General features: G+C 40.9%; 2 protein-coding genes across 6 annotated transcripts in view; one reads left to right on the top strand and one right to left on the bottom strand.

Moving 5' to 3' along the window:
• The window catches only part of NME7 (NME/NM23 family member 7), a 237040-nt gene extending 226415 nt beyond the window's left edge, over window positions 1–10625 (top strand). For all 4 annotated transcript variants that reach the window (XM_033942041.1, XM_033942040.1, XM_033942044.1 and 1 more), the window contains exon 12: window positions 10212–10625. In XM_033942041.1, coding sequence (XP_033797932.1) covers window positions 10212–10244 — 33 coding nt within the window. In that variant the 3' untranslated portion in view covers window positions 10245–10625. The remainder of the gene's footprint in view (window positions 1–10211) is intronic.
• A 408-nt stretch (window positions 10626–11033) lies between these two features.
• The window catches only part of ATP1B1 (ATPase Na+/K+ transporting subunit beta 1), a 97259-nt gene continuing 89975 nt past the window's right edge, over window positions 11034–18317 (bottom strand). For both annotated transcript variants that reach the window (XM_033942046.1, XM_033942045.1), the window contains exon 6: window positions 11034–14146. In XM_033942046.1, the coding sequence (XP_033797937.1) occupies window positions 13880–14146 (267 nt within the window). In that variant the 3' untranslated portion in view covers window positions 11034–13879. The remainder of the gene's footprint in view (window positions 14147–18317) is intronic.

The following is an 18317-nucleotide window of genomic DNA, read 5'->3' as shown; positions in this document are numbered from 1 at the left end:
CTGTCTTCAATTTTCTCTTCAGCGTGTCAAACATTTACCTTTTTTTTTTTTGTGCCTTCCTATTCTTATTTTTTGCCTCCTAATTATTTTTATCCTATTTCAGTATTTTACCCTAGTTTAATTCAGTTCTGTAAACCTTTCACTTTTTGGCCTTCAGGCTACCTCTAGCCCTCTTTCTCCTAGGAGTATCAACACATTTTCAGTATCCTTTTTACTCGAGTTCCCCAGTCCATTGAGTTATTGACTTAGCTTCAGCCATATTTCCCCCTTGTCAAAGAGGGTGCCAAGTGGCTTCAAGAAATGTATTCAATATAATCAGACCATTTCAAACTCATTCCCCCATAATTAGTGTGTCCAGTGTTTGGGTCCTGATCATTGGGACATTTCATTGTGATTTCTGTCTCTGTATGCAAAAGAGGACACTAGAAACCCAAAAACTACAGTTTGACAAATCTTTTGTTACAACATTGGCTTTGAGTATGGCAGGGAATTCAGAATATAAATGAAAATTCACATATTCTCTGCGTACAGTGTGCTTTTTGTTTTTAAAAATTTTTATTGTTGGTAGATCATTTTGACTTGGTCATTTTAAAAGTAGTAGCTCGCAAGCCCAAAAAGTGTGGGCTGTACATCTTCCACATTGAGGGATGTGGCACATAAGAAAGCTAAAAAGCATGAACATTCTTCCCCCTTCTAGGCATGGCACAATGTCCTCCCAGGCATCAACTTCCTCAATGCATAGTAAGTGTTGATGCACTGAGGAGCATTCTCCTTCCATACAACTGATGTCTTCTCATAGGCATACCTCGATATCAAGATCTCTCAAACCTTGTCAACTGGTACAGCAAACTGCTTTCCTGCTGATGTCTCTTCCAGTATCAGCACCAACTTCAGGAGGAGATCTAGGCTATGCTCAAACAAGAGCTTGCAGGGCTACTGCAGACAGTCTTCACAGGCTCTAAAGGCTTTAATATCTGCCTCAGCCCAACCCGAAGACACATCAAAGCGTTGATGGAGAACAAGATCATGTACCCCCCACTCAACATCGAGCATTAAGATCATCACAGACTCACTTAACACATGCATCATCATCACCAGAGGACTTGTCTCCTGAATCATACCTTGACACACACACACTCTCCGATTCACTCAGAAGGGAATACTTTGAGAGTCTGACTCGGTTATCTCTAATAATTTAGATTAGGATTTGCCTCAGTGCTCAACAGAAGAATCCTATTGTATACCTTCTGATCCTTCTCCTCTGCCTCAAAGATGCAAGTCTCTGCCAGAAAGTGTATTTTATATTGGCTTTGTGAGACAAATGGGTCAAGCTCTGCCGATAGAAACAGAGGAAGAACCTCACTTTAAGATATTTGACCTTCATGATTATGAAGCACCACCAAATGAATGTATTAAAGTTCCTTTACATAAGTTCATGAAAGATACTCTAAGAAATGGAAGGAACCCTCTGTCAGTTCAGGTAGCTTCTAAAAAAATTGACACAATGTATAGAATTCTAAAGTGTCTAGGATTTGAGAGAAACAACTGCAATATCATTCTTTAGTTGTGGAATCTGCTCTAAAACACTCAAGCAATTTAAGATCGAATGCCTCCAGGAAGAGAAACCAGAACATTAGATTATTTCGGAAAACACATTTGCAGTTCTTTATGCTCATCAATAGATAATTTCCAGAGTTTTGAGGAATTCCTCCCTCCAGAGAAATTGAAGCAAGTTCAACAATTATCTAATAACTTGCTCACTATGAGGAAGTACTTGGCTAGAGGCATTTTTAATGTCCAAAATGTTTATTGTCAATTTTCAACAAGACAAAACCTATACCACACAAGGCACCCATGTAATTCTATACAACAGATTGGCAATAAATATCCGACAAACCCTTTGAAAATTTGGCAAATGGCATTGTTTCATTGCACAACAACTGGGTGTAGAGTAAACAAATTATTGTTCCAAAAGGTAATAATCACAAAAAAACGTAAAGGTCCAATTCAGGTCCAATTCAAACTCGTTCAACCACTGTAAATTTTCAAGGGCCGGCCTCTCACAAGGCAGGGGGCACTCGGACCACCAGAGGCAGACGGCCCCCCAGGCCCTAACCACCAATAACAACGTGTTTAACTTATCCAGTAGACACCTGTCTTCCAATGAACTATCTGTTCTTTCTAAAGGTTTATCTTTTGTTCCATTCACTAATTATAACCCTCTGGATACTAGAATTAGTGTATACAAACTCATTAGGAAATGTAATCTTACCCTTTTTTTTAAAGACAAGGTGTCAGATTATGATCCTTCGGGACTCCATAGACCCTCCACTTGGAACCCCCCCGGGCAATTTGGACCCCCACTTACAAGTTTTCTATAACTTAGTGGAAAGAGATATAGCTACTTTGGAAAGTCAGCAATCTCATACCAGACGTAATACCTCCAGGGACATGATGCAATCCATATACACTTTATCTAAAGACACCAGTATCATCATACGCCCTGCTGATAAAGGAGGAGGTATAGTACTTCAAGACACTGTAGCTTATGTTAATGAAGCTCGGAGACAACTCAGTGATTCACAGTACTATCAAGTGTTGCCTATGGATCCCACGGTTGAGATAGCTGATCTCATCCAACATGTTCTACTGCAGGCTTTGGAAAAGGGGACCATTACAGACAGAGAATACCGTTTCTTACATCAAACCCATCCAGTTATTCCGGTTATATACTTTGTCCCCAAAATTCACAAAAGTCTTACGTCTCCACCTGGGCGTCCGATTGTCTCAGGTATAGGTTCCCTTTTAGAGCCTTTGTCAGATTTCGTAGATTTTCATCTCAAACAGCAGGTCACTCTAGCTAAATCCTATATCAAAGATACCACATCTATGCTCATGTGGCTTCAAGAGACTCACTCTGTTCCTCAGGGAGCTCATCTAGTCACTTTAGACATAATGGCCTTATATACGAACATTCCTCAGAGTAGTGCCATTGAGGTAGTCCGCAGACATCTAGAGACTCTCAGCTTATCAGCAGCGAGAGTGGAATTTCTTGTAACCATTGCCAGCATTGCCTTACAAAAGAATTACTTTATGTTTGATACCGAATATTTTTTGCAGATTCAAGGCACTGCTATGGGCCCCACCTTGGCATGTTTGTATGTTACAGATTTTGAAGAGATTTACATCTATACCTCCACTTACTGCACAGATATTTATGTGTGGAAGCGCTATATAGATGACGTTTTTTTGATATGGACCAATACGGAGGAGTCTTTTCACAGTTTTTTGTTATGGTTAAACGCTTGCAATCCACATTTGCAATTCACATCTACCATTTCCACTACTCAGATTGCTTTTCTTGACATTTGCATCACACTAAGTCAGGGGCATTTTGACACCACAATATACCGGAAACAGACAGATAGGAACAATCTATTACACTATGATAGTTACCATCCACGTCATTTGAGGGATAATCTGCCCATGGGCCAATTTTTGCGGCTCAGACGATTATGTAGTGATAAAGAGGAGTATAAGGCACGATCTGTGGAAATGAGACAAAGGTTCACAGACAGAGGATATCCGAGTGGTATCATCAAAAAGGCTTTTAAAAGGGCCTTATATGCTCACCGCCAATATTTATTACAGCATTCCCCTGCCATGGAAGAAGTTTGCATGGTGTGCACTTTACCTCATTCATACAAAGCCTTTGCCATCAAAAAGATTATTAAAGCCCATTGGCACATTTTACAAGTACATCCAGGGCTCTCTCAACCTCCTCTGTTTGCGTTTTCGCGAGGCAGAAATTTACGTGATCACATTACGACCTCTCAATTTGTTAGTGCACATGTTAACATCTCAGCTCAGTCTAAAGGTCATTTTAGATGTGGTCGCTGTACAATATGCTCTCATGCTCTTGAGACTACTCGAATCGATCACCCCAGTTTATCTAAATCCCATATTCTTCAACATCATACGGATTGTGACACCCGGGGTGTAGTTTATATGATCATGTGCCCATGCAAATTGTTATACATAGGACACACTACTCGTAGCTTCAAGATACGCATTACCGAGCATTTGAGCAAGATCAAGAGGGGTGATATGGGAGCCCCCTTAGTGCAGCATTGGCACTCGCTATCACACCAGCTAAATGACTTACAATTTTTAGTCTTGGAAGTAGCTCATCTCAAGAGAGGCGGTAATGTTCAAGCCTGGCTATGGAAACATGAGCAGAGATGGATTTACCATTGGAGGACAGTGACTCCTACCGGATTGAACCATGAAGTTGAATGGTGGGCGTTCCTTCATTGATGATGGACAGTTTTGCACATTATAAATACGGGGTGCTCAGCTGAGCACTGACGTCATAGGAAATGAAAGTTATTTCCTCTGTACCAGGTATCCAGCCGACCGCGTCGAGACTTTGTATCAGTCTTGGTTTTTGAATTTCATTATAGTTTCACCTTGTGTTTTTGTTTAGGAAGGATTTACAAACTGAATCTTTCACTCAGCGTTACAGGTTCTCTGAAGAAGCCTTCTAAGCCTATTTCGGCGAAACGCGTCAGAACCTATTAAGATCATCGCTGCATGGACATTTAAGATAAGTTTAATTAAGTTCACTAAGTTTGAAGTTTTTACATATTGGACATCTTTTCACTTTATGGATATATAACAATTACTACACCGGTTTTTTAGAGACATTTTATTCACCTTTCTACCAAAATCGGTGGTGCAATGATAGATTCCGTGAAAATGCCTTAGGGGTTTATTCCCCATGTTAAAGCTTTTCCCATCCACTTGTGGATTCTGAGTTCCCTTTACGTTTTTTTGTGATTGTTTCATTGCAGCCACTTCCTCATACTTCCATACCAAACAAACAGCATTCCACCAAGCACACTCGGACAAATCAGAACTAGTCTTTCAGCCAGCCAAAATTTGCCGAAGTGCTAACCCCACTAATACATCAAATAATTTAGCTACAGACTTCAAAACAAGCTAAGTAAGTGGATTGTGTCAACTAGAGGCAATTTTGATGTATTCAATGTCTCTTCTCAGACACTTGCAATGGCAATTGCAATGCACTAATTAGCTTGGCTCAGGGTCTCAGAGCTTGAAACTTCAGTGCAAGAGTGCCTTTCTGATGTTCCTTGCAAGGGTGATCCGTTTGAAGATAAGATTTCACCAGGCTTCTGTATATTCAATATTTCACCTCTTCCAGAAATATGATCCTGGCAGCTTGTGAGCCCCACATGTGAGAATATTATGCCTGCTTGTCCTCAGAGAAAACAAAGATACCAAACTGTAGCCTCATGAGAGGCTCCTGCGAAAATTAAAGTCATGGGATTGATGGCAAAATTCAGTTGTGGATTAGAAATTGGTTATCGGCATGCACAACATGCAGATAACCAATGCATGTCGTGCTGCTACTTTCCTCCTTATAGATAGGCATAGGTCTGCCTGCTGTATTACATTATGTAGATAATATTTTGTGAATCTTTGCATTCGTACGGCATGCATGTTTCTTGCCTTGTTAACATTTATTGTACTTCATCTATTAAACTAAATAAAAATTTTTGAACTAAAAAAAAAAAAAAAGAAATTGGTTATCGGATAGAAAACAGATGAAAGGGTTAAATGGCCATTTTTCTCAATGGAGGAGAGTAAACAATGGAGTGCCGCAGGGATCTGTACTGGGACCAGTGCTATTTAACTTATACATGATCTAGAAATTGGAACAAGTGAGGTGATTAAACTGTTCAAAGTTGTTAAAACGCATGCAGATTGTGAAAAATTGTAGGCAGACCTTAGGAAATTGGAAGACTGGGCATCCAAGTGGCAGATGAAATTTAATGTGGACAAATGCAAAGTGATGCACATTGGGAAGAACAACCCAAATCACAGTTACCAGATGCTAGGGTCCACCTTGGAGGTTAGCGCCCAAGAAAAAGATCTGGGTGTCATTGTAGAATATATGAAACCTTTTGCTCAATGTGCGGCAGCAGCCAAAAAGCAAACGAGATGCTAGGAATTATTAAAAAAGGGATGGTTAACAAGACTAAGAATATTATAGTGCCTCTGTATCACTTCATGGTGCAGCCTCACCTGGAGTACTGCGTTCAATTCTGGTCTCCTTATCTCAAGAAAGCTATAGCAGCACTAAAAAAAGTTCAAAGAAGAGTGACCAAGATGATAAAGGGGATGGAGCTCCTCTCGTATGAGAAAAGACTAAAAAGGTTAGGGCTCTTCAGCTTGGAAAGAGACGACTAAGAGGAGATTTGATTGAAGTCTACAAAATCCTGAGTGGAGTAGAACGGGTACAAGTGGATTGATTTTTCACTCCGTCAACAATTACAAGGACTAGGGGACACTCAAAGTTACAGGGAAATACTTTTAAAACCAATAGGAGGAAATATTTTTTCACTCATAGAATAGTTAAGCTCTGTAACGCATTGCCAGGGGTTGTGGTAAGAGCAGGTAGCGTAGCTGATTTTAAGAAAGGTTTGGACAATTTCCTGGAGGAAAGGTCCATAGTCTGTTATTGAGAAAGACAAGGGGGAAGCTAAGGAGAGTGTGGCACAGTGGTTAAATCTACAGCCTCAGCACCCTGGGGTTGTGGGTTCAAACCCACGTTTCTCCTTGTGATCCCCCCATTGCCCCAGGTACATTAGATAGATTGTGAGCCCGCTAGGACAGAAAAGGAAAAATGCTTGAGTACCTAAATAAACTCATGTAAACTGTTCTGAGCTCTTCTGGGAGAACGGTATTGAAAAAATAGAATAAATAAATACTGCTTGCCCTGGATCAGTAGCATGGAATGTTGCTACTCTTTGGGTTTTTGCCAGGTACTGGTGACTTGGATTGGCCACCATGAGGATGGGATACTGGGCTTGATGGACCATTGGTCTGACCCAGTAAGGCTATTCTTATGTTCTTAGGTGTTGTCCAATGATAGCAGGCATATATTTTCATAACCTGTTTGCTTCCCTAGTTGACTTCTTAGCTTTGTTACTAAACAGATGTTCCTGCAAGCTGATGTTGGGTGGGAAGGCACCGGCACGTGTGTGGTATGGGCACTGTCTAAAAATTAAAGTAGCAGTGCATTTGGCAGTGCTCATACCAGGTTCTATTGATGTTACCTACATGTGAGAATATATGCCTGCTGTCCTCGGAGAACACATGCTACAGGTAAATATCTTTGCTTTCTACCACTTGCACTAATCTATAAAGAAAAAGAGATGCCTAATTTTCTTTATAGGATAGGCTTAAATCAGCACTTACTTAACCTCTTATCTTAGGTTCCCTGTAATAGAATTTCCCTCTTTTCTCCTGTCTGTAAACTTGTTCACACAGTTAGATCCTTAACATACAAAGTTGCATGCCAATGTTATAGAATAATGCCAGTTACACACTTAATAGTTAAATTAGCTTCTTATTTGCATGACAAAATAATTGACTACCCTAGATTAGTTCAATTCTGAAAACTTTTCACTTTTTGGCCTTCGGGCTACCTCTAGCCCTCTTTTCTCCTAGGAGTATCAACACGTTTTCAGTATCCTTTTTACTCAAGCTCCCAAGTCTTGTGAGCTGTGCTGCTTGTTTGTAGCCTCTTAACTACTTGGGGTTTTTTTTTGCGACTTTTATATCTTTATATTTAAGACAGCTAAGGACCCTATAAGACCCCTGAGAAAGGCATTTTTATTTTGCCAAAACACAGCCGTGTTTGGTCATTTTTATTGTATATATTATTTGATTTCTGTCACTTGTGACTGTATACACCCTTTGTGGATTGTTTTTAGATTATTGTTTCTAAATTTTTTGGATGCTTATTGAACTACTAACTGGTACATCCGATCTTCTGTTCCACAATCTTTTTGTTTTTTTGCTGTTTCATTTCCTTTGTGGAACCTTTTGGTGCAATTTGGATTTTGTAGTTCTGATTTATTTTCCACCTCTTTGGGTGTTGGGAGGGGGGTTATGACCACTGGAGGAGTAAGGGGAGTCATGTTTTAATCTCTCCAGTGGTCATCTGGTCAGTTTGGATACCTTGTTGACTCTTATTCATTTTTTAAAACAGGTCTGGCTCCAAACATCTAAAAAAAAAAAGTCCTGGACATTTTAAGAACATAAGAAATGCCTCCGCTGGGTCAGACCTGAGGTCCATCGTGCCCAGCAGTCCGCTCACACGGCGGCCAACAGGTCCAGGACCTGTGCAGTAATCCTCTATCTATACCCCTCTATCCCCTTTTCCAGCAGGAAATTATCCAATTCTTTCTTGAACCCCAGTACCGTACTCTGCCTTATTACGTCCTCTGGAAGTGCATTCCAGGTGTCCACCACACGTTGGGTAAAAAAGAACTTCCTAGCATTCATTTTGAATCTGTCCCCTTTCAACTTTTCCGAATGCCCTCTTGTTCTTTTATTTTTCAAAAGTTTGAAGAATCTGTCCCTCTCTACTCTCTCTATACCCTTCATGATCTTGTAAGTCTCTATTATATCTCCTCTAAGTCAGCCTGCAAAACATCCTGCCCAAAACATGCCCCCTTAAGATTTAGACACATTGGAGACAAAACAACAAGAAAGAGTTTGGAATGTCAGTTTTGAAAATACCCACTTGGAAGTTTTGACTAGTAGGCATGAGTATTCACAACAATCACTGAACTAGCATTAAGTGCTCACACCTAAAGTTAGGCATGTAATTGCAGATTTACAGTAGTATTCTATAATGGAAATTATGTGTGTAATTTCCAATATTGAATTTGTGCTTAGTCCACATCATACTGGTACCTAACTTCAGTCCACTGCATTCACCCCTCGGCAAATCTTATTATATATGGTTGAGTCACATTATTATGACCACCTGCTAATATCCTGAATAACCACCTCTAGCAGCCAGACACGGTGGGAGTAACTCAATAAAATGCTGGGTGGTTGCTAGAGGTATTTGGAGCCATGCAGACTGCAGTTGCTGATTGGTGCACGGTGGTAGATCCAGTCATTGAGCATATCAATTGAGGTGGTCCCAAATGTGCTTGATTGGGTTAAGATCTGGGAAATTCGGAGGCCAAGGAAGTAGCTGGAAGTCTTGGTTGTGCTCTGTGACCATTCACGAACAATTCTGGCAATACTTGATCAGCAGGGATGGAGAGATACCCATATTGGTTGACTATGCATTCCAGAGGTATCAAGGGACCCAGACCATACCAAGAAAACATTCCCCAGATCATAACGCTGCTGCCATCAGCTTGTGTTTGTTCAACAACGGTTGCTGGATGTTTGTTCTCGGTGATTTCACGCCTGACAAGCCAACATCCATCCATTCAATGGAGCTCAAAATGTGACTCATCGGAGAAGGTAATTCTCTGCCAGTCAGTGCAAGTCCAATGTCGGTACTCCTGTGCAAATTGAAGCCATTTTTTTGCATGGGTGCAGTCACCAGCCATCTGCTCCAGAGCCCCATTCACAACAGGGTTCACTGCACAGTTGTTTTTGACACACATCTGGAAGCCCCTTGGTTTGTTTGGATGGCAAGTTGCTCCATGCTAGTGTGCTGATTGGCCCTCACCAACCTGAGCAGCCAATGTTCACTTCTTGCATCAGTGGCTCATGCTGCCCCACAGTTATCATGTTGTCGTCAAAAAGGTTTCCTTGTATCCACTCACAGTACACTTTAACCACAGCAACCTGTGAACATTTCACAAACTCCACTGTTTCTGAAATGCTGCTGCCCTTGGCCCAGTACCTAATGATCATGCCTTTTTCAAGGTCTGATAAATCGCACTTTTTCCCCATGACAGCCACTGCTGCTATATTGACAATTTGCTGACATCCCACCTTATATACTCACAAAGTCTGCATACGATACGTGCATTTGTTCATTGGCTGTGCATCTCTGACATCAGAGGTAGGCATGATCATAATAATGTGACTCGACTGTGTATTTTGGTGCGACAGTAGCCAAAATGTATTACTATCTGATAGCCATGAGATAGCATTTGTGAAATAAATAAGTAGGTTCAGCCCAGTATTCACCTCCATTAAGCCATATGTGGCAACTATGCCAAAATACAAATCAGATTTAGAGCTTTTCCTGCCAGAAAGGGGGTTAGGGAGATATAGACAACTTAGATTGCATTATCATAAGATATTCTAATAAGCTATAAAAAAAATTTGCACTCCTTAATAGTGCTCTTGCTTTCCTTTTTCAGGTTCAGTACTTTTTCAAGATTCTGAACAACTAACTTCTAGCTTCAGTTGCTTATCCCCTCAAAATGACTGAGACTGACAAGTGGAAATGTGTTCATTCATTTATTGTCTGATGTTTGACTGGACTGAAAGAACAAGAACACTGTACCTCTGCTGAAGATTACAGATGTTATAACATTGATTTTGCACAGTAGACAACAATTAACAGCTTCCTGTGGGGATACTGCACTGATTTATATAAAGTTCAAACTACAAGTTTACCTTTATTCTCAACAAGTGGCTTTGACTTTGGTTTTATTCCATACATTACATGTCTTCATTTTGCAGAAGAAAAAAATTGTACACCTACATAAATATAAAATTCTTCCACCATGACAATGGTTTAAAACATTCATAAAGACAGCACCAAACTGTGATGTCTCCAGAAAAAAACAAACATAATATATATATAAAGCAAAATAAGCATCTGTATTGCTGGCAAAACTGACCGACACTAGTTTCTTGCACTTCTTCAGAGCACACTGGAGGACAAGAGGAAAATGAGACACTATATAAAAAGCTTTAAATACAAAGTAGAGTGCAACCCATCATCCTTGCATTTCAGTGAAGACAAATGGAAAATATATAGTCTGTTCATTACAAATAAAAGAATAAAAGAGCCTAACACCACAAGAAAGAACAATATGGAGTGCTGTTCGATAGAAGTGGCTTTTCTTTTAAAAGCAATACTTTATGTCAGCTAGCAATTTACTGAAACTATTCAAGCACTGATTGCTAGCATTGACTACTAGTGGTACCATATAGCACTGAAACTAGTCTTTTAAACAAAAATTAAATACAAAGCAGGAGGAACAGCCCCATGCATCTCTAGTTCTGAAGCACTAATCATAAGGGAGGCAATTCTAGAAGTGGGCACCACCACCACTAGGTCGCCCAAAGCTAAAGTTAGGACCCTATAACAAAACCTATGCACCCAGGTTCCATTAAAGAGTACAATAGGTTCTGGCACCTAATCTAGGCAAACACTAAATAAAAACTCAAAATGTACTGCTGGTGAAGTATCACTTAGACACACCACACCACACCATTTCCTTTCAAATTATTTTGTGTTGGTGTCAATAGTGATAAACTTCTGATGAATCACATGGGGGTTCATACGAGTATAAGTATTTCAAACAAAAGTTGGAAAGGCCTGTGGAGAGATCTTATAAGTTGATCTGATTCAAGAAACTCTCAGAAATTTAAACTGTCCTTTCCATCTTTAAAAGGAATAAAATATATTGGTAATATTACTCGATCTTTCTCATATACTTTTACAGTGGTTTGTTAGTTTGTACAGTGTGTTAGAATTCTTTTCTCCTTCCAGACTTTCTGTAAATCTATGAAAACACCGTTATTTCAACAGTTCTTAGAAAATTGTTATAAGAAAAATTACGGTAGTTATCTTCTCTCTAGGATATCGGATGAGGGTCTTCATTAATAAGTTATTTTCTCTCTAATCTAACTACTTTCACTTCAATTATCAATTTTTAAGTGAACCGAGTTGAGCTCCTTTTGGAGAGATATAAATCCAAGATTTTGATTAGATTATTAAAGTTTATCACTATTGATTCCAATACAAAATAATTTGAAAGGAAACAGCATATATAAATAATTTGAAAGAAAACTGAGCTTACTCATATATGGATATAAATGTTTAGTGGAGGTTTTTTTTTTTTTTTACAGACCTATGAAACAGAGCTCTAACATGTTTTTGATGCAAGTCAAGAGCCAGTGAATTGAGGTCTGTTTTTCTCCATGATATTATGCTTATCTACTTATGATTTTGATATTTTTTATGTGTTTCCTTTATATGGTGTAGTCTGAATGATACTTCATCAGCAGTACATTTTGAGTTTTTATTTAGTGTTTGCACATTGATACATCTGCGTCCACAAAGATATAGTGTAACTTATCTAGGCACCCATACACCAGCCATAGAATTGGTATAATGTGTAGGGATGTGTGTAACATACAGAATATGTGCCATGCAAGTTAAGTAGGTATTTGTACATATATGCACATAAGTTCTACTATTCTAGACTTCTAAATGCACAAAAATGCCAGCATCCAGATTACAGAATTACATAGATATACACCTATGCGCATATATGCCGGTATGCTGCCTAAGTGCTAGTCTGTAAATAAGCAACTATCTTGCACAGTGCATATTTACAAGGGGGCATACACACGGGCAGAGCTCTCAGGTTTTTAACTTACATAATACTGTATGTTATATGTGTCCCTGCCACATTTAGGCGCTTCCAGTTATGCCAGCTCTGTGACCCTTATAAATGTGGGTGCCTAAATGTTACTCATGCAAACAGGTGAGGACAGTATTCTATAAAGGAACTATATGCCCTCAGGCTGTCTAATTAGCAGCAGCTATCTCCTGTCTGCATGTGAGTTGCGTGCTCTCTCATTTGCTTCTCCTTTCATTCCAGCTATTTAAAAAGCCAGAGGGGGTTCCTTGCATACTTAATTTTTGCTTCTAATTAAAGTGCATGATGTTACTTAGTAGAACTACTGCTGTATTATACCGGATAAGAGTACAGGATATTTAGTACTCTAAGTGATTGACTTAGTTGAACTAGACACAAAAGAGGTAATTTTATAAGGGACTTGAACAGGTGGAACAATATTTTACACTCTCAAATATGCTCTTATAAAATTGCCCAAGGTATATGCATGTAGAAGTAGTCACAGTGAACTACTTTTATGCAGTACAGGCATTCCGGGGCACAGATATTAGGCAGAGCAGGGATGGGATTGGCATTTATGCAGGTAATTTAGTTTATTCACATATCTGCTGTACCACCCTTACACCAGAGGCAACAAAGTGGTTTATTTTATAAAATACATAAATAGGTGCCGATTCTTACTGGTATTTGCACACACATAATTTACAACTCCTTGGAGCAGATGTAAATGAGTGTGCCTGCTTTTTGGGAGTCATTTTCTAACGGTACATAGGCATATACAAGTATGTTAGTTTTTATTTAAAGCAATAACACATTTGCCTATGTGCCTTGACAGCCTGTTATAAAATTACCTTCAAAACTGAGAAGCTGGGTTAACTAAATATATAGATAGAACATACATCTACCTATGTGTATATATATATATATATATATATATATGTGTGTGTGTGTGTGTGTGTGTGTATGTGGAACTGCTGCTTTGAGAAAAATTATGCTAGTTTTCTCCCCATTACTGAGTATGTACACCTTGGGCTACAAGCCTTGTTCACAAAGTAAAAAACAAATACAGTATAACATGGCTTGAAAATAAAATGACCAGAGTCTATACCTATAGTACGGAACACCTACAAATAAAATATACAAGGCAGCAATACTTAGGGGCCAAATACACTGCTGACTATATGTCAATTATGGAATCATAATTTACAGTAAAAATGGGCATGTCCCAAAGGCTCAAGTACATGTTAATTGTCTCATTTACAGTAGAATAAATATTTGTCACAATATTGCTACACTTTAAATTTACATTCTAACCTAGTAAATGCAGAAAGCTAGTGTAAAGCAGATAGATTAAGTGTAGGTCCCATATGTATGACAGTTTGTTCAAGACTAGTAGGTTTTCTTTTTCTGTTTTATTATGGTGCTCGTGATCAGCTGTTCTTTATGTCAAATTTGACATCAAAGCGTCCCTGGAAGCGGTCCTTATCATTGTATTGGATGTTCTCACCATAGGCTTTGCACTCAATACGGACCTCAGTGTTGTAGGTAAGATTAGTGAACTGCACGGCTAGCAGGGGCTGCAAATACTCAGGCTGTAGAAGTTTGCCATAATAGGGGTAGTACTGCAGGGGGAAACCAACTGCACCACTCATCCCAAAATACTCTACAGATCCAATTTTGTCTACATCTTCTTCTTTCTACAAAAGAAACAAAAAGAAGAAATAAAAATCATAAGGAATTATTTGTTTGATCTTAAGTTTTCAGGGTATTACCATATAGGAAAACTATTTCTTTTGCAGAGTATGTCGTGTTAAGGTTGAATTTTTACAGTAATACATAACCTACACAAAGTCTCCGCTAACAAGTCAGGCTGCATATCAAACTGCAATGACTTTAGGAAAGTTTGTTAGAGCTGGATTGTTTCTCCTTTTACTGACTTCAAGGAGATTTCAGCATAGAACTGACAGAAGCAGTTGACCAGAACACCAAAAAGCACAGTTACTTACTGTAACAGGTGTTATCCAGGGACAGCAGGCAGATATTCTTGACTGATGGGTGATGGCACCGACGGAGCCCCGGTACGGACAATTTTAGAGTGATTGCACTCTAAGAACTTAGAAAGTTCTAGCTAGGCCGCACATTGCGTGCGCGAGTGCCTTCCCGCCTGACGAAGGCGCGCAGTCCCCAGTTAGGATAAGCCAGCTAAGAAGCCAACCCGGGGAGGTGGGTGGGACGCAAGAATATCTGCCTGCTGTCCCTCGATAACACCTGTTACGGTAAGTAACTGTGCTTTATCCCATGACAAGCAGGCAGCATATTCTTGACTGATGGGTGACCGCCAAGCTAACAAAAAGAGGGATGGAGGGAAAGTTGGCCATTAGGAAAAAAGATTTTGTAAAACAGATTGGCCGAAGTGTCCATCCCGTCTGGAGAATGCATCCAGACAATAGTGAGATGTAAAAGTATGAATTGAGGACCAAGTAGCAGCCTTGCAGATTTCCTCAATGGAAGTGGAGCGGAGGAAAGCTACAGACGCTGCCATAGATCTAACTTTGTGGCCCGTGACAGAACCTTCCAGTGTCAGGCCTGACTGAGCATAACAGAATGAAACGCAAGCAGCAAGCCAATTGGATAAAGTGCGTTTAGATACAGAATGACCCATCTTGTTAGGATCAAAGGACAAAAAAAGTTGAGGAGATGATCTGTGAGGTTTAGTGCATTCGAGATAGTAAGCCAAAGCACGTTTACAGTCCAAGGTATGCAAAGCCTGTTCACCTGGATGAGAATGAGGCTTCGGGAAAAAAACAGGTAAGACAATGGACTGGTTAAGGTGAAAGTCAGACACAACCTTAGGGAGAAACTTTGGGTGTGTACGTAAAACCACCTTATCATGGTGAAAACCTGAAAGGTGGATCAGCCACTAGTGCATGTAACTCACTGACCCTCCTGGCAGAGGTGAGAGCAATAAGGAAGACCACTTTCCAAGTGAGAAATTTGAAATGTGCTGTGGCCAAAGGTTCAAAAGGAGGCTTCATTAAAGCGGAAAGAACCACATTGAGATCCCAGACAACAGGAGGGGCTTTGAGAGGTGGTTTCACATTGAAAAGGCCCCTCATGAATCTGGAAACCAAAGGATAAGCAGAAAGGGGTTTTCCATGAATTGGCTCATGAAAGGCAGCAATGAACATAAGAACATAAGACTTGCCTCTGTCGGGTCAGACCGGAGGTCCATCGCGCCCGGCAGTCCGCCCACGCGGCGGCCCCTCAGGTCCAGGACCTGATAGTGCTCCTACCCTAAAACTCACAAACACTTTTCGATTTTGTCCTGTAGAGTAACCTTCTATCTATACCCTGCAATCCCCTTTGCTTCCAGGAAGTCATCCAGTCCCTTTTTAAAACCCAGTATTGTACTCTGTCCTATTACCTCCTTTGGAAGCGCATTCCAGGTGTCCACCACCCTCTGAGTGAAAAAAAACTTCCTTGCATTCGTTTTGAATCCGTCCCCTCTCGGTTTTTCCGAGTGACCTCTTGTTTTTGCTGTCCCTGCTAGTCTGAAGAATCTGTCCCTCTCCACCCTCTCTATGCTTCTCATGATTTTATATGTCTGTATCATGTCTCCTCTCAGTCTCCGCTTTTCCAGGGTAAAGAGCCCCAGTTTGTCTAACCTTTCGGCATATAAAAGGTTCTCCATTCCTTTTATCATCCTAGTTGCTCTCCTCTGAACCCTCTCAAGTATCGCCATGTCTTTTTTAAGGTACGGTGACCAGTATTGGACACAGTATTCCAGATGTGGTCGCACCATTGCTCGATACAATGGCAGGATAACCTCCTTCGTTCTGGTAGTGATACCTTTTTTGATAATGCCCAGCATTCTGTTCGCTTTCTTTGAGGCCGCTGCACATTGCGCCGCTGACTTCATTGTTGTATCCACCAAAACCCCCAGGTCTTTTTCCAGGGTGCCTTTCCCCATCACCCTCCCTCCCATCGTATAGCTGTACATGGGGTTCCCTTTCCCCATGTGCAAGACCTTACATTTCTCCACATTAAAGCTCATCTGCCATCTTTTTGCCCACTCACACAGTTTGTTCAGGTCGCTCTGCAGTTCTTTGCATTCCTCAACAGTTTTGACCCTGTTGGAGAGTTTTGTATCATCCGCGAACTTGATAACTTCGCACTTCGTGCCCGTTTCCAGATCGTTAATGAATATATTGAACAGCAGCGGTCCCAGCACTGACCCCTGCGGGACACCACTCGTGACCCCTTTCCAGTCAGAGTAGTGTCCTTTTACTACTACCCTCTGCTTCCTATCCGCCAGCCAATTTTGGATCCATCTGTGGACGTCCCCTTCCACCCCGTGGTTCCACAGTTTCTTCAGCAGGCGCTCATGGGGTACCTTGTCGAAGGCTTTTTGGAAATCCAGATAAACTATGTCAATGGGGTTACCTTGGTCCAAATGTTTGCTTATCCCCTCAAAGAAATGTAGTAGATTCGTTTGGCACGATCGTCCTTTGTAGAAACCGTGCTGGCTTGTTCTCATCAGTTTATTTTTTTCTATATGCTCATTGACACCTTCCCTGATCAGTGATTCGACCATCTTCCCGGGAACTGAGGTCAAGCTCACCGGTCTATAGTTCCCTGGGTCGCCTCTCGATCCTTTTTTGAAGATTGGTGTAACATTTGCTATCCTCCAATCTTCCGGGATTATCCCTGTTCTCAAGGATAGGTTGCAAATATGCCTGAGTAACTCCGCTATTTCGTCTCTAAGCTCTTTCAGTATTCTCGGGTGGATCCCATCTGGGCCAGGAGATTTGTCAATTTTTAATCTATCTGTCTGCCTTAGAACGTCTTCGAGGCTTACCTCCATGCATGATAATATACCCTCCTGATCCCCCTTGGCACCGAGATGAACTCTGATAGAAGTAGATTTGAGACCAGAGTCAGACAAGGAAAGAAGATAGTCCAACACCAGTCCCACTGCTAGAGACGTGGGATTATGGTGATGTAAGAGGCATCAGGAAGAAAACCGAGACCATTTCTGTTGATAACAATGAAGGGTGGCCGGTTTCCTGGAAGCATCAATGATAGAACGGACAGGCTGAGATAGGAGTGAATGAGCCGAAGTTAGCCCGAGAGATACCAAGCTATCAGGTGCAGAGACTGTAAGTTGGGATGCAGTAGGGACTGTTGATGCTGAGTAAGCAGAGAAGGAAACAGTGGAAGAAGTATGGGTTCCCTGGAACTGAGTTGAAGTAGAAGGGAGAACCAGTGTTGCCTGGGCCACCGTGGAGCGATGAGAATCATGGTGGCTTGTTCCCTCTTGAGCTTGAACAATGTCCGCAGCATGAGCGGTAGAGGAGGAAATGCATATAGGAAGAGATTGGTCCAATCCATGAGAAATGCATCGGGTGCCAGACGGTGAGGGGAGTAGAGTCTGGAGCAAAACAGGGGCAGTTGATGATTGTGAGGAGCTGCAAAAAGGTCCACTTGAGGAGTGCCCCATTGAGTGAAAATGGACTGGAGAGTCAAGGGGTCGAGAGTCCATTCGTGAGGTTGGAGAATTCTGAGATTGTCTGCTAAGGAATTCTGCTCCCCTTGAATGTAGACAGCTTTCAGGAATAAATGACGAGCTGTCGCCCAAAACCAAATCCGTTGGGCTTCCTGACACAACAGGCGAGAGCCTGTCCCTCCCTGTTTGTTGATGTAGTACATTGCAACTTGATTGTCTGTGCAAAGGAGTAGTACTTGAGGAAAGAGAAGATGTTGAAACGCCTTGAGGGCATAAAACATTGCTCAGAGTTCCAGGAAATTGATGTGATGCTTCTTTTCCTGGGCAGTCCAAAAACCCTGAGTTTGGAATTCGTTCAAGTG

This window comes from Geotrypetes seraphini, chromosome 4 (assembly GCF_902459505.1).
Source record: "Geotrypetes seraphini chromosome 4, aGeoSer1.1, whole genome shotgun sequence".
In the NCBI taxonomy this organism is placed as follows: Eukaryota; Metazoa; Chordata; class Amphibia; order Gymnophiona; family Dermophiidae; genus Geotrypetes; species Geotrypetes seraphini.
Note: the sequence above shows the minus strand (reverse complement) of the source record. Positions and strands in the feature narration are given on the sequence as shown.